This window comes from Panicum virgatum, chromosome 2N (genome assembly GCF_016808335.1).
Source record: "Panicum virgatum strain AP13 chromosome 2N, P.virgatum_v5, whole genome shotgun sequence".
Taxonomy (NCBI): domain Eukaryota; kingdom Viridiplantae; phylum Streptophyta; class Magnoliopsida; order Poales; family Poaceae; genus Panicum; species Panicum virgatum.
The window spans coordinates 59,342,928-59,366,053 of NC_053146.1; the positions used below are offsets into that span (position 1 = coordinate 59,342,928).

Here is a 23,126-nt window from a genome sequence, read left to right on the forward strand (position 1 = left end):
CGTCGTAATCATGCCGTGTTCACTACACCAAACTGGAATTACCTTGGCGGGCATCAATTTTCTTGACGGCTGAAATTAAACCGCCAAGGAAAATGTAGTTTCCTTGGCGGTACTAGTTAATAGTTAATAGCCAAGGATTCTATATTCCTTGGCTGCTGATGAGATGCGCCAAGCAAAATATGCATTTCCTTGGCGGATTATCTAAGCCGCCAAGTGAATTGAGAATTTTCTTGGCGGTTTTATCAGACAGCCAAGAAAATATCGCATTTTCTTGGCAGCTGATAGCCAAGGAAATATCATATTTTCTCTTTTTAATCTAGAATTAAAATTTAAAAGTTGTATTTCTTCCTTATAAGAACTCCAAATTAGTTTGTTCTTTTTCCTTATTTCGTATAAAATTTTGCTCTTTCATTTGGTGCTGTTTATATGTATGCTAATTGCTATTTATTAGATATTTGTCATGTGGCCTATTTTCTTCCACTAAGTGGAAAAATATAAAAACATGTTTTCAATAACAATTACTATTGTAACTTTACATTTTTCTAATATTAAGGTCAACATAAGGTTGTGTCCAAATTTGAGATGCATAAGTTTTCAAAAATATTATAAGGTATTCAAATCTTAAAGTTTGGATTGAGTTATAAGAAACTATGTGAGATGTATTCTTTTATGAACAATATATGATCTAGCTTTATTAAAACTATTTAAGTTTTTTATGGAAAGCATATTGACAAAAAATAGGTTGTCATGTCAATTTGTAGAATTTTTTGACTAAATTAGATACTATTTCAGTGACTCAGGCACAAAATTCAAAAGTTTGTATATTTTATTAAACACTGCACAATATCTCTTAATCGGGCTGAATTCAGCCCAGCTCGTTCGAGCTCCCCCGCGCCCACGTCGGCCTGCTAAGCCATTGGCCATCCATCGACAATCCGACGGCACCAGTGGCACGCCCGTGCAACAAAACCCGCCCTGCGGGCAGCCCACCGTGAAAACCCTAGCCATTCTCCTTCCCGTTTCTGTTCACACCTCGCGGCGGCGGATCGAGCGAGAGACCCCATGGCAGCGTCGGGGTTGGTCTGGATGCGGCGTCGTGGCCGCACGGCATCTGGGCTCACGGTGCCTCGCAGGAGATGCGGCCTTGCGCTGCCGCCACGGCCGCACCTACCGCCGGCGGGCCTCCACGGCTTCTTGGATGCGCACTTTGCGTCCCCTGAGAACCTGGCTTCCGTGCTAGCGCTTGCCATGGTGCTGCATCGCGAGCATGCTGAGCTCGACGCGTTTCCCGACCATCTCAAGGGGCAACGTCCGCCTCAGCATAAGGAGCGACAAGTTCCTCGATGAGGCGATGACTCTCCGTGGAGGCAGCACCGACCTTCTCTACAGGTCAGTGGCTATTTGTTCTGTCGAGCTTGTCGATTGGGTAGTTGATTTTTGCAGCGAGTTCGTTGATTTGAGCAACGGCGACCTCGAGCTTGGTGGAAGAGACTCGTCCTAACAAGCTAGGAACTCGATCTGGCCAATAGGATTAGCAACGTCAGGGTCTACTTTGCAGTGCTGTTTAATTGATAGTTTGATACTAACTTCCTCTCTGCATATGTCCTCTTTTCCCCAAAAAAAATCATGCTGGTGCCGTTCTTAGTTAGAGTGACAAGTGTGACCCAAAATCAATTTAGGTTCATGCCTGGAAGGTCAACCATGGAGGCGATTTTCTTAATACGACAATTGATGGAGAGATATAGGGAGCAGAAGAAGGACTTGCACATGGTCTTCATTGACCTTGAGAAGGCATATGACAAGGTACCGAGAAATGTCATGTGGTGGGCTTTGGAGAAGCACAAAGTCCCAACTAAATACATTACCCTCATTAAGTATATGTACAAGGATGCGACGACGTTTGTCCGAACATGTGATGGCAACACCACTGACTTTCCTATTAACATAGGCCTACACCAAGGGTCAGCATTGAGCCCTTATTTATTTGCTTTAGTGATGGATGAGGTCATAAGGGATATACAAGGTGAGATCCTTTGGTGTATGCTTTTTGCTGATGATGTGGTGCTAGTTGACGAGAGTAGGGCAGGGGTTAATAGGAAGTTAGAGCTGTGGAGACGCACGTTAGAGTCGAAAGGGTTCAGACTTAGTAGGACCAAGACCGAGTACATGATGTGCGATTTCAGCGCGACTAGGCATGAGGGGGGAGACGTTAGTCTAGATGGGCAAGTGGTGGTCCAGAAGGATACTTTTCGGTATTTAGGATCGGTGCTACAAAAGGATGGCGACATTGATGAAGATGTTAGGCATAGAATTTCAGCTGGCTGGTTGAAATGGCGGCAAGCTTCTGGCATCCTTTGTGACAAGAGGGCGCCACAAAAGCTAAAAGGCAAATTCTATAGGACAGCAATTCGTCCGGCGATATTATACGGTGCTGAATGTTGGCCTACAAAAAGGCGATATGTGCAGCAACTGAGTGTAGCAGAGATGCGGATGTTGCGGTGGTTTTGCGGACACACAAGGAGGGATAGAGTCCGGAACGAAGTTATTCGGGATAGGGTCGGGGTGGCACCAATTGAGGAGAAACTTACTCAGCATCGGCTGAGATGGTTTGGACATGTCCAACGAAAGCCCCTGAGGCGCCGGTGCGTAATGGGGTTCTTGAGCGGGTCGATAATGTAAAGAGGGGTAGAGGTAGAACTAAACTGACGTGAGATGAGTTGGTTAAAAGAGACTTTAAGGATTGGAATATTTTTAAAGAGATAGCTTTGGATAGGAGCGCTTGGAGACTAGCTATCAATGTGCTTGAACCTTGGAACTTATTTCTTTCGGGTTTCATCTCTAGCCTACCCCAACTTGCTTGGTTAAAAAGGCTATGTTGTTGTTGTTGGTGCCGTTCTTAGTTGTCTTATTTCAGAATCTTGTATTGACATTCTTTGATTCTGCAGCTTTAGTAATAAACTCCACAAGATTTGATTAGATTATTGCAAATTATTGTAGATGGAAACTGTGGCATGACCGTGAGATAGGTTGCAAGTATTCTCTTGAAGAACTTTGTTGCGAAAAACTGGTACCCTGCTGATCCTGGTATGTGAAGGTCAGTAATTATACACCATTTGTATGTGCCATGTTAAGTTAGCCCTTTTTCCTTTCTCTAGAAAAAAAGCAAAAAATTATTAGAAACTGAACAGCCTACATTCCTAGTGAAAAGTTCTTTGATGAGCAGCCAGAAGTCCACATGATAGTTAAATTAGCTTTTCTACTTGTGCAACTATTGATGCCCCTTTCTGTTGACTACATTCCTACATTCCTACATGTTTGTGCCCCTTTCTGTTGACTACTTATTGATGCCTTTATTTTTAGGTGAGGAGGAAAACTGAATAATGACATGATAGGGGTCCCTGCTTATGATAAGGCGACATTACTTTGCAAATTCTTTAGTTTTTCTTGTAGTATTTGTTTAATGTATTGGCTAGCTTGATAAGAATGTTCCTTTTTTTTTGGCGAAACAGATAAGAATGTTCCTTTTATATGCAGGCAGCACTATTTTTCTTGCAGTATTTGCTTAATGCAAGAAGAGTGTTCACATGGAATGCAGAAAAAACAAGAATCTTGAGAATTGGAGAGAGCAGGAGTTGCTGTGTAAAATAGGCTTGTTATTAGTCTCTATTTGATGATGTATGAAAGTTTCTGGTATTTCAAGTTGTTTAGCTAGTTACTCTACAAATTTGCTTGTAAGTTAATATCGACAATGTCCAATTCATGCCGTTATATGAACAAGCCTGATTTGTATCCGTAGCATTCCATTTGATTAATAATCGTTGGATAAAGAATTACCATTTGCTTTACATTTGATATGATGGATGATATTAAATTGTACTGCAATTTTTTTAATGGTGCCATGTGTTTCTTGGCGGTTGGTTGCCAAGGAAATCACAAAATTCTTGGCGGGCCAGGGCAGCCAAGGAACCATATATCCTTGGCAGGTCTGGGCAGCCAAGAAATGTGTTTTCCATGGCGGGTCATGGCAGCCAAGGATTTTGATTTCCTTGGCGGTTATATTTTCTTGGCATTGTGAAGATTTTGCTGCTGTTCTAGTTTTCTTGGAGGCCATGCCGCAGCCAAGGAAATTGAATTTTCTTGGCGCTTTATTTTTGGCGGATTTTGCTCGGCGGCCAGCAGCTAAGGATCATTTTTTTGGCGGTTTACGTATTTTTTTGACGGTTTTTGGCCGCCAAGATAATTCGATTCTGGTGTAGTGGTTCCTCCAGTTGCCGGCTTGCCGCACTCGCAATAGGCAGCAGATGTGGCGAGGTAACCGTCACGAGTTGACGTGAGCGTTGACATGAGCCGTCACAGCCTGCTGCCTGCTGGCTATTGCTCTATGCTGAGCGGAGAATTAAGAAGAAGGTCGGCACGCACTGTTTGTTTAGAAAATTTCAAACATATTACTGGTAGTGGACATATTACTCATAGTGGAAAATAATTATGTTATCCCTAATTAATTATAGTAGGTGTGATTGATAACCATATTATTTAATTATTTAATTATCTAGATCTTCATTAAATGCAAATGTATTAGATACAGAAAATAAATATCGAATTAAGCATTTGATTGGCTCCATGAACTTCACTACGCAATTATTTTTTATATTTAATATCTTACTATTACTAACTAGCCTATCAACCCGTGCTTCCGCACGGGCTAATTAGAGTTATTTTAAAAATATAAATCATACAACTAATAACTATAATTATCTATCTCACGCACTTCCATCTATTGAATATTCTAACACATCCTATAAAATATATATTTATCATAATATAGTTACAATAGATTTTATTTTACACCATACCTCCAGATATGTTTGATATATATATATATTTAATTAAACTATTTATTTATAAATTAGTGTTCTTATCTCTTTCATCATACATGAATACACAGTGACACTTATCATGGTAGTATTTATATATATATAATAATATAATAATGATAGAGATAGTAATTTAGAATTTTATATTGAGATACTTTAAAATTTTATTATAATTATATAATTTAGATTAAGATTTAGGGGTTACTTTAACTTTTAATAATGACATATAATTTATGTACAAAATTAGGGGTTGTTTTGCATTATTATTTTGATGTCATAGGTGGATAATTTACATGAAGATTAGGGGTTTACTTTAGATTTTTGTTTAGGGGGTTACTTTAGTCTTTTTTATAATGGCAGAGGTGGGTAATTTATTAGAAAAGATAACGAATCTAATGACTATTAAGATTAGAGTAGTCAGATGGATGGCCAGATGTGTCTGATTTTTGTGAGAATTTCTAGGATTTCTCTATTTTTTAGAGTGTACACTTAGGATTCTAGACGATTTCATGTGGAGGCTTCAAAGGAGCCTCCAATTAGTAATAGTAAGATTAGAGGCTCTTCTAGAGCTTTCACATGAAGCCACATATAATCCTAGGTGGACACTCTGAAAAAATAAAGAAATCCTATAAATTCTCACAAAAATCAGAAACATCCCGCCATCAACCCAACAATTCTAATTATAATAACCATCGGATCTGTTATCTTTCCTAATAAATTACCCACTTCTGTCATTATGAAAATAAACTAAAGTAACCCTTAAACATATATCTAAATTACCCACCTCTGCCATTATAAAAATAGTCTAAAGTAACCCCCTAATATTTGTGTAAATTACCCACATATGCCATTATAAAAATAATACAAATACCTCCCTAAATTTGCATATAAATTATCCAATTATATCATTATTATTACAAGTTAAGTTACTCGTCAGTCTGAATCTAAATTATATAATTATAATAATATATTTAAGTGATCAATATAAAATTATAAATTACTATTGTTATCATTATTAATATATTATTTTTATTATTATTTATATAAAAATACTACCCACGATATATGTTACTATATATTCATGTATGATGGAAGAGATAAGAATACCAATTCACAAACAAATAGTTCAACTAAACATATATTCAATAATATGGAGGTGTGATACAAAATGGAATATATTATAACAAGATAATGCTAAATATATGTTTTAGAGTATGTGTTAGAAAATTTAATAAATAAAAAGGGTGTTAGATATATAATTATAATTATTAACCTCATTTTTATATTAATTCTAATAAACCCGTGCAGGAGCACGGTTTGATAGACTAATTACTTTTAATTAGATGGACTTTATTACAATCCAAATGAATCATCTTTGTAGCCTTGTAGGATAAAATTTAAAGTCTAACCATCTTTGTGCGACGGAGGAGGTAGGTTGGTCGTCGTGCGGACAGCAACAGCTGTGGACCGGATCGATCAGCTAGCCTTTGGCAAGCGCAGCTACACGAGGAGGGCTAGGAGATCAATCACTGCTTCCAATTCCAAAGCTCCGGCGGCCTCCGGGGTCTCCTCCTCGATCGCTTTCGCCCCGCGTGCGCGCTCGTACGGTGTAGGGACGGCGCGGGGAGGGAACGGGGACGGACCCGCCTGCTTTAGCTGACTGGCGCTGGCGCGTGCACGTGATCCGAGGCAGCTTTACCCTACCCGGCCACTGCCTGACTGCCGAGTGGCGGCTGCTGGCTGGCGAGGACGGACGAACGGACGACGGCGCCAGAAAAAAGCTGATGCCAAGAGAAAAGTCTGCCCCCTCCTCTTGTCTCTCTCCTTCACATACTAGCTGCGACGCCACTGAATACTGAATGCTGATCACTCTCTCTGATCAGCGATCGTCACTAATGCTATGGCCGCTGGCCGGGGAGGGAGGGAGCGCGACGACGACGACAGCCTGGGCTAGAGCGGCGACCGTCGCAGGCCGCCGTGGCGCGTGAAGACAAGCCTTCGAGTCAGCTGCCGTCGTGCTCATCGGGCCGATGCCGCGTCGTACGACCTCCCGTCTCGCATCGCCTCGCCTCAGGGATGCGGAGGGCACACCTCCAAAAGGAACAGTAGCCTTTGCTGCCATGTTTCGTCGACATGTTCCCTTCACGATCCGCTGTTCCATTACACACACACATGATACGCTCCCTTTTCTGGCTACCACTACCACCAGCAAGCACCAAATCCCTTCTCTCTCTCGTTTTTTTTTTGAAAGAACTCTCTCTCTCGTTGTTACTCTGCTTTAAGCAGCGCCATGACTGATAGCTGGTAGCAGCCAGCAACATTGCAACAATAATAATCGCCCAAACAAAGTACAGCACGAGCTGGGGTCTGTGGCCTGTGGCCTGTGGTCTGGGGGTGTGCAGGAGGAAGTCACAAGAAGACGGTTCTGCCCCTGGTTAAAGTCACGAGAAGGGAGGCCGGTGCGAGCCGTACGAGGAATCTACAGGAGTTGCATGGGCCCACGCCGCCACCACCAGCAGCAGTGCAGTCAGTGGCAGTGCTAACTGCTGGCTGCTGAGTGGTTCGTGCCCACCTTGGCACTGTGGGCGGTCCATGGCCTACCACCCCCGCCAGGCCGCAGGACGATGGGCCGGGCCTGCCTACGGCTGTAGCTCCCCGCGCGCCCCTGCAATCCTGCGTCGCTGACACGACGGGGTGCAGCAGCACCACAAACAGCTGCAAATACGGTGACGATGAACCATACAAAAAATTCACAAAAGAAAAAAAAACCACTTTGTGCGATCAGATCTCAGATTCTTCAGGTATACTGCATGTTCAAACATCCACGGGGACTGGAGTTTAGTCAGAGAATCCAAACACCCCCGCCAAAATCTCCATGTCCATGCACAAAATGTTTAGTCACAGACCTCAGAACTACTGCATGCACCAAAAAAGTTTCCTCAAACAACCATTCCAATAATTGGGGGAGCGTGGGTGCCTCTGTAGTACTGTAGCTTTATTGATAAAGGATTCCCCAATAGCAGAGCGTACGTACAAAGATGAGGGGTCCTTGCTACATGGCCTCAGAGACAGCGTTCAACGACACAACCAGCAATTATTCGGTACAAGCCGTACAATAATAGTGCAATTTTACAGCAGTGGTCAAGTTCGTGTCTGTGCTTGATGATCCTGACTTCTAATAGCTATCAAATATGCTCATCGGATCGTCTGTCCCTCTGCCGCAAGGAAATACTAGTCCTCCAGTCCAACTGAATACTAGAAAAAACAGAGCAGTGCGGTATTCTTACTCTTTTGGGACCTTTGGCTCATTCGTTCTTCTTCTCGAACTTCGCCCTGTCGGCGCCGCTGTAGGGGGCGACATGGTACGCGTATTGCTGGATGACGGAGAACACGACCATCTCGAGGATCACCAGGACATTCTGGATCGCCTCCTGGATGTGCTCCACGTCTAGCCAGAAATGGTGGGATTGGATCACGCCTACTTCAGTCAAAACATCGAGCGCAAGACCCTGCAACGAAAATAGGCAATGGCTGTCAATGAAAGAAACTGGAGGGCAAAACGGTACTGTAACCAGGTTCCCTCCAAATTCGAATGTTGCCTGATGTACCCACAAGAGGGAGTGCACTGGCTGACTAATAAGGAAGGTGAGCCGCGAATGTATCATCCAGCAGGCTAAAAGAGAAAGGATGAAGTACCTAATATCAACTGGTTTGTTTCAAAAAGTTTTTCAACTTTAGCTTTCTTTTCAGGTACACCTTTTTCTAGAGCTCGTGCTTTCTTGTCACAAAGTAACATGTGCTTATGGAACAAAGGTCGACAACATGGCTATAAGCTTCTGGTGAAGGCATGCCAATCGCTCAAAGGAACAAAAAAGCCATCCAAAACTATCGGTACCACACTAAGTGCTTTAGCTTTCGGAAAAATCATCAGGTGAGTTATCTAGATGCAATCATCAAGAGAATCACTACGCAAATTTATATATGAGAATTCAGAAACATTAACGATTATTCTAAACTACATGCCATTCAGGTCAAGATGATTTACCTGCCAGAAAGAGAAAAAGACAATCCCTTTGATGCACAAGAACTTTGCAAGAGGCTTGTGAGGTGCCAGCTCTTTAGCAAACAAGTGGTAGAAAAGAACCAGGGCATATAATGCCATGGAGACCGAAATGTTCAGTATAATTGTAAACGTCCAGCTGACCCAACTTGGGTACATCCCAAGAAGCTGTAGGGCAATAATCAGAATGGAGCATACTGGCCTAATAACAACAAATTGCCAGGTCCAGTACTTCAGAAGCTTCAGTGTCTTGTGCTCCAATCGGACAGTGTGGGGCTGCCATTGTAGAATGCATCAGAATATTAGTTCCTTTCAGCAAATATAGAAATGTAATCTACCAAAACCAAAGAAACATGTAAACTCAAGTACTTGCCACATCCTTCAATCAAATACATTAGGGAGGCGTTTGGCTCGGCGATTTTTCTCCGTAATCGATTACACCGTAAACAGATCCCGTTAGTTGACGTTTGTTTTGAGAAGCCCCGTAGCGCATGATGACGGTAACGAATACGGCCAATAAAAATCCCACCACAACCGATTGGGTTCGACATTCAGGCTTTATCCGGTACCCCCCCCCCCCCCCCCCCCAAAGCTCGACCCCGGCCTCGAGACGCTGCCAGCGGCTGTGGCTCCAGCTCCTCCTGCACGCATCCTTGCCAACCCCTCTTGCTGCTTCGGTCCCCGCCCCCTCAAACTTCTTCCTCAGCCCCCTCTCGCTTCTTCCGCGCGACCTCTTGGCCTCGCACACGACGACGATGCCTGCAACCCTTTCTGCTGCATCCTCACTGGTGAGAACCACCTTCTCCCTGTCCCTGTCCGGCCCTTTCCCCCTCTTTCTCCTTCTCCTTCTCTGCCCCAACCTTTTCAACAAACCCTAACCCTTGCTCGTGTTCTAGGTTTTCACGTGGTTCTTGGTGAAAGGCAGGATCCGTGAGGGGCTCGCAGAGGAGACCTACATCAATCGAATCAACAAGGCTCGGATCTGTAAGTGTTCTTGGTGATCTTTTCCCTTTCTTCAATTTTGGGTGGCTGAACTGTTAGTATTGTGTCTGAATTCTCAACGAGAATCTGGTCTGAAGTTTTCTGGACTGCAAGGATGTCTATGATTTAAATGTCGACAATAGTTGAGTAGCCTCTGATCCAAAGTTAGCATTAAATGTTCTGCTGATAAAATAACATTGTGTCCATAATTAAATGTGGTTTATAATTTTGTCAAAGTCTTCTGAAAACACTGGAATTTTTTCTGTTAAATCAACCTATGCACATCTGTGCATGAATGAGCTGGGAGCTCAATGCAATCTGATCTGGAAATTGAAACTTCCCTTAAAAACCAAGATTTGGTTACGGTTGATTGAACATAATGCTATTCTTACCAAAGGATAACCTGGCCAAGCGAAAATGGTCAGGGGATATGCATTGCCGGTTTTGCAATGAATCTGAATCTATTGACCACCTTTTCTTTGAGTGTAATACGGCTAAATATATCTGGAGTTTGGTGGCTTTTGTGCTAGGGGCAAACCACAGACCTACTTCATTTTGACAATTTTGGCAATGGATTTCAGTTCTGTTACCAAATAGAAAACAGTTTTATATGATTGGCTTGGCAGCCATTTGCTGGGCGATTTGGACAACCCGGAATAACTGTTGTTTTGGAAAAAGTTAATCAGATCCCCAACGGAAATTGTTTGTTCAGTTAGCTCCTCTCTAAAATATTGGGCAGGTTTACAAGCAGGACAAAACAAGGAGGAGCTGGAAGCCGGTGCAGAAGCTCTACTGAAGACGGCGCTGCACTTCCACACACAGGCCGCCGGCGACGATGCAGGGATGGTGCTTCTCCAGTGATGGAGCGCCGCACCTTTTTAAAGCAAGACTCCGTTTGCGCGACTGGTGGCTTAGTGCTCTTCTGTTTCAGTATCTGTTCATGGTCGAATGTCTGTTAACGTTTCTTTGTTTTGGTCTGAACTCTGTACGATGAGCAGGATGTATGCTGTTGAACTCGACAACTGTGTAATTTCGTTACCCACAAAGTAATGAAATTCGGGCTAGGCCCTTGCTGGAAAAAAAAATAAAGAATATGTTTGCTCATTATATTCAGTTGAGACTCTGAGAAGCCAATGTACCAGCTACCAGATGAAACTTTGGAGACTGTTGTTGTGTTAGCTCCAAGATATGTTACTGTGTTATCTTTCTGAATTTGTTAACATTGTGAAGCTCTAAGAAATGAGGCTTGCTTGCTTGCTGCAAGCTCTTTTTTACTTTAGAAATTTGACATGCCAATGTCCAGATCTGTTATCATTTTCTAAAACTGTCATCATGGTTTACTGAGATATTGATAGTTTATTGAGATAATTTCGAAATTTCTAAAGTTGCTAGCAGGTCAATGCCTTCTGGTCATAAATTTGGTGACAGTTTGCTTGCTGAGATGTTGATTTTTAAAGAAGCGAAGTTCTAATGATTCATAGATAAAGTATTTTGGGTCTTTTGTATTGCCTATATGTTGATCAGAACAACGGTCTGCAGTCTGATAGAGCAGAGCAGAGCAGTCTGGTAAATATTAACGTCTTTTTGCCAAACAACGTAAAGGAAACAGAAAGCGTTACTGAAATCAACCAAACTAACATCGCTATGCATTCCACTGTAACAGAGCACTGCCAGCTGATTACATTACCGTTACCATAGCTGAACCAAACGCCATATAGGTTTGCTATAGATATGCCCAGGTATGGACCTAACACAAGTCACCATAACAGAATATGCATTGCAAAAAAATTTAAGCACATATTATAAAAGTTCAGTAATAAAAAAAGTATTCTGTACCAAGGAATAAGAAAGGTACCAGGAAAAGAGAAACAGGGAAAGAATGATGAAGAACCCTCCCTTTGATTTCATCAGGAACTATGTTTTTGCTGATGGATATATTCAAGTAGCTGTACATCAATGCCATAAACTTAGCAATGACCTGCATAGTTGAAAGGAAAATAAGTGTTAGTTAAATGCCAAGCATCATTTATGCCTAAGAATGACGTCGGCCCAAAGAAGACTCACCAGTGCCTCATAGCATTCTTTAACAGCATCCAAGAATGTGAAAAATGTCTTGCTTCCCTGGATATCAAGAAGACCCACAAACGAAGAGATAGCATATAATGGAGCCATTAGCACAATAATAAGTATAGCTTTCTGCTCCTTGGGGTTTTTCCAATAGAAAAGATGCTGTGACACCAATTGCACAGTGAAATGCATAGTCAGCATTACACAACCAGCTGCCCCAAGGAGGGTCAGAGTTGGGGCATCCATTTTACTTAGATCCATCCCCGGGAATGGAGACATGAGTGACATGGTGCCTGAAAAGTTATATAGAGATTTAAGTTCTCCATTGAAGGATACATTTTTGTCAATCACAATCGCAAGTCAAACGTAGCCCTTCGTAACAGGAAAACCAAGGACACTAATACAAACTGATACTGCACAAATATTTGATTCAGCCAAGGTCACCCCATCTGAAATGCACTTTGTGCACTTACAAAATTTGTTTAAAAAAAAAGTACTGCCACAGATGTCAGAAGTGCACCTTTTTAAGAGGGTATAGGTGACCTTAAGCTCAGCCTGGCTGCATTCTACTGAACAAGTGATTAATCACATGTTTTGCAGGCACAATTTGAATTTAATTAGAGTTGGGTTTTCGATTCAAAAATTAAATTAATCAAGTTGCCATCCTTTCTGTAACTAGATTTACCTAGTGAAAAACACATAACTTAGCCTGTAGAAAATTTTTACTGATAGAAAAAGATCTACAGATGAATTAATGAACTCCTGGAATGGTAGCTAAAAAGGATAGATATGGCCAATTCATAAAACTATACATATTTATAAAATAAAGAAAAACCAGAGCTTCATTTTAGAATAGGTACAGGGTATTGTCTGGCTATAATAGTTGAGTCCTGATCTTAAGTTTCCTCCATTGGGTACCTAATCTTCTCAAAGAATAGCAGAAGTTCTTAGAGGAAATCTGGAGCCTGAATTCTCTTCAGATTGAGCACTAGTACTAGCAGGAGCAGTAAAGAAATTAGCACTACTGTTCAAAACATGATATTGAAAGCTCCTACTAACCATTCTCTGAACCTAAATGCCAAGACTAAAATCAGATCCAGTCTTGGGAGCAACATCATACAGGCTAATTCACAATCAGTTGGGGCCTAAAGCACTCAGCCACTCCCCTCAGGAAGTAAGGATAGATCTAGCAAAGGGAGGAGGTGGTGTCGAATTCAGGAACCTAAAGCTTCTTCAGGGCAAGAGGGAGCAACGAGGAACTGATGGTAGGGTACAACTGTACAAGGGAGGCAAGAGAAAAAGGCAATTGTTGGAAAGAACCACTGCATGTCAGGCATGGCTGTGAATAAAGGCAGTGTCACAGGACATTCATGGTTGTGTTTTACATACATTTCAAATAATTCAGTGGTATTGATCTGAATTTAGTTTCTGCCTACTAGTTTGTTTACTTAACTCTGGATTGCAGTAAGAAGACTATTTCCTAAACAGTTGAATGGAGGTTTGGTAAAGGAAATTAAACAATCAAGAACCATCTTATGATCCTTATCTTAAAAAATATGTTCAGGTAAAGTAAATTAATTCATTTGTAAGGAAACAAAACGCAATATGCCTCTATCCATCACCAACTAATGACTTCACACTATCTTGCTTAAGAATACATTTCATTAGACGAAAAATAAGGAAGCCACCAATTACATGCAGAGTGCTATAACTTAAAACTACTGTTTACAACAAGGATTGCATCGATCAGAGATGGTTTCCAGAACATAAGGAGAAGTACTATACTAACATTTCCTGAACAACTTTTACAAACACCTTATCACAATATCAGCATAAGCTTTTCATATATGCACAAGACAGGAGACACCCAAAGACAATACTGAGAGTATTCCACTCTTGACTGACCCAAACATCAGCTTCTGTTTAGGGGATATGGGACTGTGTGCTTAAACACCTATAACTTGTGCAGCAATTTCACAAAAAAATAATTTTCCAGAGTCGCTCAAGTGAGACATAAAGGTCGTGGATGGGAAGGTATTCAAGCAAGCAAGATTTCTGCATTAATACAGTGGCATGAGCACTAGACACAGATGAAATTACTAAAGGAATTTCGCAAGCCTGAGTTTTTTTTTTTCTAAAAAGAGTTCATCAAGTATTCTACCTTGGACTTCTCAACAAGCAGAGTGAGCTTTTACAAAACATTAACCGGAGCCTATGTTCATAAAACAGAATCTTCGCAATAATTCCCAAAAAAATTGGGACCCAGGGCCACATGACACACGAATCCTAACTGGAATCCTACATCAGGCAACACATTAGTAGGAGGACCGGTTGACGAAACAACCATGAAGATCCACAAGGGGCACAGTCGTGGTTTGCACACAAATCACTTTATAGCTTACTACTGCGGTCCATCGTGTGGCCACGGCGATTCCCGGAACTACTTTGTCAAATGCATCAGCTCTGCAGCGCAAGCAAATCAGAAAAGCGATAGCGTCAGGTAGGATGTGAATTGGCTACTCGAAGCTCAGTAGCTCACGACTCCTCGCCTCTGCCACTAATAAATCTACCACACTTCCCTCTCGCCCCAAATCTCTGCACGCCAGGACGGCTCACCCCCTGCACCGGCCAACTAGCCGTCCTACCAACCCTATCAGAGCACGGCCGCGGTGCCTACCCCTGACGACCCCGCGAGAAACCCCAGACCCAGAGCGAGGCAGCCATAGAGAAGCGAGGGAGCTCTCACCTGGCTGGAGCAGTGCCGCCGTCAAGCTCGCCTCGCGACGCCGGGGCCACTCGGTTCCTTCCGCCCGCGCCGGTTAAAGACGAGGACGAGACGGCCTCACGGCGGTGTGACTCTCACGTGGCGATCTGGCAAGTCAGCAGACACAGGTTTCCTTTCCTCTTGTGCTACATTAATTAGGCTATATTTAGTTGCCACCCCATAAACCCCGTAAACATAAAAAACACGTCACATCGAATGTTTCGACACATGCATAGAGTACTAAATGAAGTCTATTTATAAATTTTTTTGCATAGATGGCCTGTAAATCGCGAGACGAATCTAATGAGCATACTTAATCCATGATTTGCAACAGTGATGCTACAGTACCCATCCACTAATAAGTAATTAATTATAGATTAATTAGCATCATTAGATTCGTCTCGCGATTTACAATCCATCTGTGCAAAAAGTTTTGTAAATAGACTTCATTTAGTACTTCAAATTCGCAAGATTCCATTACAATTTTTTTTTCAAAACATCTAAACACGGCCTAATAATACTGATGTGGCTGCAAGGTGGGCCCTGTGATAGCGAGAGGCGCGCGATCTGGGGTTTCTGGTAGCATCCACGGCTCCGCCCTCGCCGCCGACGCCGGTCGGGAGCAGCGAGACAGGTGCGCGTGCTCGGGTTTAATGCCCACCGGTGGATCCATGTCGGCACGTGGCTCCGACGAACCGCCCACGAGAAAACGACCGCCGGCTGAGGAAGAAAAATGCCTGCCTGGCCTGCTCATGTTCTAGAAACGGGACGGGTCTTCTTCTTCGTGTGACGCATATGGATCAGCGTCTGGCTTCGGCAGATCGGGTTTGGGGTTCCCGCTTTCTCGGTCGCGCTGGGCGGCGGCGGCGGCGGAGTGGACGACCGAGACTGAGCGAGCGGGTCGCGATGGAGGAGATGGACCCGGCGGGTCGAGGTTGGACGAGTTCGTGGCAGGCCGCTACTGACCGGCCATTTTGGGAGGTTCGCGCAGACGGGTTGGTTGTCCCTAGCTCTGTGCTGCTGGTTCGGTTCCTCCTCCCTCGATCGCGGTCGGGTCCCTCTCGCACTACTCTACTTTTGGTAGCGACGGTCTCCAAAAAAATACTTTTGGTAGCGACTTAAACAATTTATTTATTAATTCCCCTGGTTAAGCGATACATAAGGTAGAGCTGTTAATCTATTCTTAGTCGATGAGTGGGGACCACACGTATGCTATCCTAATCCCTAACAAACAGGGAGCCTGCGATGTGACCCAAGATACGTTCGGCGGCACACGTCGTCTGCCGTGGCGAGGTGAGATGACCAAACGTGTCCGCTAATCCCGGCACTCGTATGCATGCGGCAACAGCAGCAGCACTACTAGTGCTGACGTGGGCCGCTAACCACCGGTCCATACGAGAGACGAAGACGCGACTACGGCGCGTGATCCGCGTGACATGATTGGCTGGCGGGTGACTGACGGCGCGCCGGCGCCGCTCTCGAACGATCGCCGCCGCCGATGGTCGCCGGGCCGGCCGGGGCCCCAATTAAGGACACCTTCCCCACGCCCGAGTCAAGGATTGCTGCCGCGTCGTCGCTCGTCGATCGCCACGGCGCCTATCGCGAGAGGTTCTTGGTGGTGACCGAGGAACTCGCGCGTTCTCGTTAGTGAGAAACGGATGATCGACACGCAACGGGCTGGTGCCCTGGCGCGCGCCTAACACGACACGGGCTGGTGACCTGGCGCCGACTTTGCAAGAGATGCTCGCGCGGCAGGCTGCTGCCGCGTGGGCGCGCGCCCTGCCGGCGCGGCGTCGGGCTCGCTTGTCCTGGCTCGGCGCGGTCCGTCGCGAGGCTGACGACGCGGCCTCCTCCGTCGTCTGGTGTTGGCCCGGGATCACCTGCCCGATCGGATCGGTGATGATGTGCCATGGCCCCACCACGGGACCGCGCACGCAAGCTGGAAGTGCCGCCGATGGCGGACCGATCGGCGGTCGATGCTGGCACGTACGTGCAGTCGACGTTGAGGAAGGCGCTGGACAGCCAGACGATGGGGACCCTAGCAGGATCCGTGCGTGCGTACACGCAGCACAAGCAATGCGCGCGCGACGAAGAAAGCGGCAATGGGCTGGGTCGGCGTTGCCGGGTTGGGCCTCCGAGTCGCCAATGCTGATTTTGCGGTCGACCGCTCGCAGCAGTCAGTCGATGCGCTTGCCCGTGCACGTGGGCCAGTAGGCCGGCAACTCTCTTCAGATTTCACTTTTCATCTTCTAATTTTTTGTCTTCAACTTTTTTCTTCTTCTTTAACTTTTTATCATGAAATTTATATCAAAATATTTTTCTCCAAATTTTCTATTTCAGAATTTTTTGCTGGACTATTGTTTATCCTAAATTTGTCTTGTACAAAAATTTTGCACCATGACTTTTCTTTCCAAAAATTATCGATGTCAAAATATTCTAGTCCAAATTTTATGAAATCTTTTTGTCAGATTTTTCTTTCAATTTTTTTTCAAAGTTTTGTTCATAATTGTGTCACGGCGGTTTGTTTCACTGGATCCGGGGAACAGGACGAGGTGACGTGACGTGAGGGTACAAGACACTGGAAATAGTGGGATCAGGAATTAGCTCAACGCCTCAACCTGATTGGAATCGACCGTGAGCAACCCAACTTACGGGCAACCGTAAATTAGCGCCTCGCCTCCGAGTCCGGGCCGAGGCCATGCCCAGCGGTGACCACACACGCACACAGGGTACGACACACAACACTACTGGGTACTACTTAAATTTTAAATTGAAGTCGTTTTAGAGGGTGGACGCGTTTCCGCAAATGAAGGCTGTGTTTAGATTCTGCGAAATCCTGCAAAATTGACATTGTAGTGAAATGTAGCACTTTTCGTTTGTTTGTGGTAAATATTATCCTATCATGGGGTAACTCGGCTCAAAAGATTCGTCTCGAAATGTATATCTAAACTGTAAAATTAATTATTTTGTTTACCTACATTTCATATTTCATGCATGCATCTTTTGATACATTTAATGATTCGATGTGATGAGAATTTTAGAAATTTTGGAGGATGTTGGAAACTAAACACATCCGAAGTCGTTGCGGCATTCCTTGCCTTCCGGTGGACGCGTTTGCCCCTGACTCTTCCCTGATTCTTTGGGTCTGCTGCTTCATTCATTGCGCCTCGCATGCTGGCTCCTTCCACGCGCATGCAAAGCACATGCAAAATCTGACCTGGAGAGGAATCGAACAGGCAAACCCCGGGACCTGAAGCCCCCGGCCTCCCTACACTAGCCAGTTAACCAGTCTATAGCTGATATTGGAACCATGCCCGCCAACCTATTTAATAAGAGTAAAATGGGAAAATCTACACTAATTAATCACTCCTTGGTAAGCACAATTATGTCCTAAACGACTTGTTTTATGGGTATGGAGGGAGTATTAAACAAAATAAGGCATCCAGACAGAACAAGTACTGTGTGTCATGCTGGCTGATGCAGCCATCGACGGTGAGCTGGTGGTGTAAGTTGGTGTCGTCTGTTCTAGAGTCCCCATGGATGGAAATGGGGCGGCTGGAAGACAGGAGGCGGCGTAGGAGCAGGTCCCGCACCTGCCGGTGCAGCACCATTTGCTATTAGCTGGGAGCCGATGCCCGCTGCTAGTAAAGCCGCTGCCCTGCTAGCCACGGCGGCCGATGACTTTGCTTCGGAGTAAGCCGGCCCTGTGTATCCAGGAGTACAGTTGCCCGTCATCATCTGATAGATGGCGTTCTGGACAAAGTTTGTCATAACCTTCGATTGATTGATCCCGGCGTGATGCATGACCTGATCAAACAACTCCCAAAACTTCATAGGGTCTTCAGAGATTATATGATGTGGCGTAGGGAAAGTACTTTTCTGAATAACCTTCCCATCTCCACCGACCAAACTGAACGACTGAAGGCAAGCCTCTTTGAAGCTATTGACTGATGCATGACCTGATCAAACAACTCCCAAAACTTCATAGGGTCTTCAGAGATTATGATATGATGTGGCGTAGGGAAAGTACTTTTCTAAATAACCTTCCCATCTCCGCCGACCAAACTGAACGACCGAAGGCAAGCCTCTTTGAAGCTATTGACGGCGTGTGCCATCTATTGCTTCTTGACGTCATTAAGGTGTTCTTCGGTGACTTTGAGGATGTTGTTGGTGTTGACCTCAGATCCGTCACGTATGGTACCATCGTCATCACGGTCGATTTGATTTCGACCATGTTGATTTAGTGGAACATGTTGATGTCATGGATGTTGATGTCGTGTCCCACTAGGCGTGCCAAGAAGATTTCCCGCCGGACAGGAATCCTCACGCTCCACGTACGTACGTTAGGGCTAGGGAGATTTGTTTCACTCCGGAGTACTAGGTTGAACCCAACAGACGCGCATATGGTGCGCTAGGCGTGTCAGTCAATTTGACTTGCAATTGACAAGGAGGATAAACGTCACATTCCGAGGCTATTGGCTAGCCAGCCGATGCTGATGGTGTCAGCAATCAGCTATCGTGCAGCTGATCGAGGGGAGGCAAGCTACGCTTAAAGCAACGTGCCTCACGAACAACACTCGGATCTAAATTCAAATCGACATGTGTGATCAAGATCACTAGAACTAATCAGATTAATCGAATTAATCTAACATGATCGTTTACTAATCAGTAAGTATAATATATGGCGGTCTTTTCATTGCTGCACTGACTCTTATGATCCATCATTCCATTTGTCTCACATCGCAACCATTGCCATTTAAGGATATGCCATAGTGGGCGTGCAGTCGCCGTTCTTTATATTATTGTAATTGTGATGGTCGGACGGCTCGGGTGTACTTGAGCGAAGTTTCTGAGTGCACACTCTGCAGCTATTATTTCAGATTTTGTGCATTGGCCGTGCCACATGGTTACACATATCTCTTTGAGGCCTAAAAGGTGCTCCATTCTGGCAGACGTGCAACCGTCCCATTTTTTAAGCAATGCCACGCTGGTTTCTAACTCAAGCCGTTGCAGGTTGGGCATGGCTCCTGCCTCAAACATCAGGAGCTGCAGGGACATTTTCCGTTCACACTTGAACTGAAAATTAACAAGGACTGGGAACACAAATCTCGTGCCACCATATATGATGATCTTTTCTTTAGGGATTTGTTGGATCTGAAAATGGAGGTGCATGAGTGAGGGCAACTCCCCAAGGATACCAATATCTTTCTCCATCACCTCCTTAAGAGAAATGATTCCTCTCGATCTATGCACTGTGTTGATCATAGAGTCTAACAATGGTATCAGTTGCCTACTCAAGTGAGTAGATCGAGATTGGAAAAGGAGATTCGGTCACGAATCAGAGAAAGAAAAGAAAGAATCGATGCAAATCAAAATCGAAAGTCGAAACTCTAATCCTAGAAAAGGAAAGAGGAGCGGCGCGACTCACCCGGGTCCCGTCGCCGGCAATACCGCCGGCCATTGCCGCGCGGCAGGCGCCGGCTCTCCGGCTTAGGACCGCCTCTGCGCGGGATGGACAGGAGCCGCTGCGCTCGACAGAGCTCCGCCCCGATTTGCGCGTATGGGCTCAGGGCACCACCGCTAGCCCACTCGACGGCGGCGCGCTCCCGACAGGATGCGCGCGCACCGGCGAGGGGGGCGGCGGCGGCGCCACCGCTTCCTCCGGCCTGTGGCCGCCAGCGCTTGGCGCTGACAGAGAAAGGAGGGAGCGAAATGGCGCTAGGGTTTGGGGAACCGGCCGGCGGCCGGTTTTGATCCGCCGAAGAGGACATTGGGCCATCGGATTCGATCTGACGGCCGAGAGCGATCGGCGACTGGCGGGCTGGAATCAGCCCAGGTGGGGCTCGCGCACGGGCCGAAATCCCGGCCCAGGCCCAGGTTGCGGCCTGGGTCGCGGGGTGCCACGCGCGCGGGCAGGCCGTGCGCCTGCCGGGCCGCCGTGGTGAGCTGTTTTCGGCCCAAGAGTGCATAGTGTTTGGTCACCATGCCAAATACACAGAGCACAATTTTATTCTTTTCAGAAGCAATTATTTAGTGAATTTTTGTAAAGTTTCACTCTCTATTCAAATTTAAACCAACGGGATTATTTGTCTTAGAGAATAGTAAAGTTTTACAGTGATATTGCTTCTGAATAAATGTATTTTACATGTTTCCGCTGCGAAGATTAAAGTTATTTGCTCTCTAATTTAATTCGAACCAACGTCACAATTAAATTGAAGAGCATGTTTAAAGAGATTACTTGAAAAGTGAAATATGATATTGTTATTTTTTTACCAACGTTGTTAATAGTAATATTATATTTTTTGTATGGTTTTGCTTTTATTTCTATTTCTGTCCAACGGTGATATAGATTTAATTGCATAAACAGTTGTATGTGTTAATTTTGACCAACGTTGGAAGTAATTCATGCAATTGTTATTGTTGTATTTTCACTTTCTTTGTCATTTAAGGAGGGATGTACTTGATGACTTGCATCAAGGATGTCCCAACTCTTAAAGGTGACAACTATGGAGAATGGCGCAAGAAGGTTGGCCTAGCCTTCGTTTGCGCAGAGGTGGACTGGGTTCTCACTAGACCTAAGCCTAAAGAGCCACCTACACCAGCCAGGGCAAAAGAGGACAGTGATGCTGAATGGCAGAAAAAGGAAAGGGACTATGCTCCCTTAAAGATATCTTATGACTTAGAAAGTAAAAAGTGGGGAAATGCCAACAAGAAATGTATGGCATTCCTAAAGAACACGATTGAGCCTGCAATAGTGGGCTCAATCGCAGAGTGTGACTCCGCCAAAGGGTACCTTGAGAGAATACAGAGCCAGTTCACTGGTTCTTCAAAGACTTGTGCAACCATGCTAATAAAATAGCTGGTCACAGAAAGGTACCATGGTGGAAACATAGGCATAAGAGAGCACATACTAAGGATGAGCAACATGAATGCTAAGCTCAAACCTATGGAGTTGGATCTTCCAGAGAAGTTCCTTGTCCATCTGGTTTTTGCTTCCCTACCAGACCAGTTTGAGACTTTTGTCGTAAATTACGACATGTAGCCTGAAAACTGGGATCTGGAAAAGATAATTGCTATGTGTGTGCAAGAGGAAGACAGAATCAAAAGTCAGCATGGAGGTTCAGTGAACTATGTTCATCAGAACAAAAAGAAAAAGACCTTCCATGCTGCCTCTCCCTCAAAGTCAAAAGACAAAGGACCCTTGCAGTATCAGCATCTGCAAAAGAAGTATCCTCCAAAGGAAGGTGATGAGTGCTTTCACTGTCATGAGAAGGGGCACTACAAGGGGGGATTGTCCTATCTTCTTAAAGTCAATCATGGCAAAGAAAGGTGAGAATATTATTTCATTCGTAAATAAATCCTTGTATATACAGTTTTCTAAATTTACTTGGTGGATTGACTCTGGTGCAACTGTGCATGTTACAAATTCTTTACAGGGATTCCGTTCGACAAAGACTACGCTAAGAAGCGAAAGACACATTAAAGTTGCAAACGGAGTACAAGCATAAGTTGAAGCTGTTGGCGATGTCTCCCTCGAGCTAGTTAATGGCTTTATGCTTGTATTAAGTGATGTTTTATTTGTTCCTTCGCTTCATAGAAATTTGATTAGTGTGTCACGTCTAGACAAAGATGGTTATGGTTGCCATTTTGAGAATGACAAATGTGAACTATGGTTTGATAATAATTGTGTTGGTGATGCTTTCCTTCATAATGAGCTTTATTTATTATCTATGAGTGATAAAGTACATTCTGTGTATGATGTGAATGTAAATGTGATAGCGTCCTTGTCAGTGAATGTGAACAGGAAAAGAAAGAGAACTCAAGTTGAATCGTCGAAACTATGGCACTGTCGTTTAGGCCATATTTCAAGGGGGAGAATTGAAAGATTAGTAAAGAATAAAATTCTTCCTCCACTAGAGTTCTCTGATCTTGAACAATGCATAGAATGCATTAAAGGAAAGTTTGTAAAGCAAATTAAAAAGGGTGCCAAACGAAGCGTAGGAACTTTAGAGATAATCCCCACAGACATTTGTGGTCCTTTTCATGTGCGAAGTGTGGATGGTTGTGACTCGTTCATAACATTCACAGATGATTACTCCCGTTTTGGATACATTTATCCAATTAAAGAAAGATCAGAGACATTGGATAAATTTAAGATATTCAAAGCTGAAGTTGAAAATCAGCATGATAAAATAATTAAAATAGTAAGATCTGATCGTGGGGGGAGTACTACGGTCGGCATACCCCGTATGGACAAGTTCCTGGACCTTTTGCGAGGTTTCTACAGGAAAATGGAATAGTCGCCCAGTATTCCACACCGGGCGAACCTCAGCAGAATGGAGTGGCTGAAAGGCGTAACCATACACTGATGGATATGGTG

At 44.3% G+C, this 23,126-nt stretch overlaps 1 protein-coding gene and 2 long non-coding RNA genes across 5 annotated transcripts; 2 read left to right on the plus strand and 1 right to left on the minus strand.

Moving 5' to 3' along the window:
- Positions 1-976: 976 nt before the first annotated feature.
- Positions 977-3,845, plus strand: LOC120661440. Of its 2 annotated transcripts, XR_005669903.1 has the most exons (3): positions 977-1,389; positions 2,998-3,094; positions 3,361-3,845. It is a non-coding gene; the product is annotated as an uncharacterized LOC120661440 (long non-coding RNA). The 2 variants fall into 2 exon arrangements; XR_005669902.1 differs by having other exon boundaries at positions 978-1,389; positions 2,998-3,845.
- Positions 3,846-7,846: 4,001 nt separating this feature from the next.
- Positions 7,847-14,889, minus strand: LOC120661441 (transmembrane protein 184C-like). 2 transcript variants are annotated; one of them, XM_039940305.1, is made up of 6 exons: positions 14,729-14,838; positions 14,385-14,445; positions 11,980-12,275; positions 11,771-11,893; positions 8,920-9,210; positions 7,847-8,383 (listed from the first exon to the last, which is right to left on the minus strand). In XM_039940305.1, the coding sequence occupies exons 2-6, from the start codon at positions 14,395-14,397 to the stop codon at positions 8,180-8,182; spliced, it is 927 nt and encodes a 308-aa protein (XP_039796239.1). In that variant the 5' UTR covers positions 14,398-14,445; positions 14,729-14,838; the 3' UTR covers positions 7,847-8,179. The 2 variants fall into 2 exon arrangements, with proteins under 2 accessions (XP_039796239.1, XP_039796240.1); XM_039940306.1 differs by lacking the exon at positions 14,385-14,445 and having other exon boundaries at positions 7,946-8,383; positions 14,729-14,889.
- LOC120661442 lies at positions 8,372-9,350 on the plus strand. Its single transcript, XR_005669904.1, has 2 exons — positions 8,372-8,519; positions 8,625-9,350. It is a non-coding gene; the product is annotated as an uncharacterized LOC120661442 (long non-coding RNA).
- Positions 14,890-23,126: the final 8,237 nt, after the last annotated feature.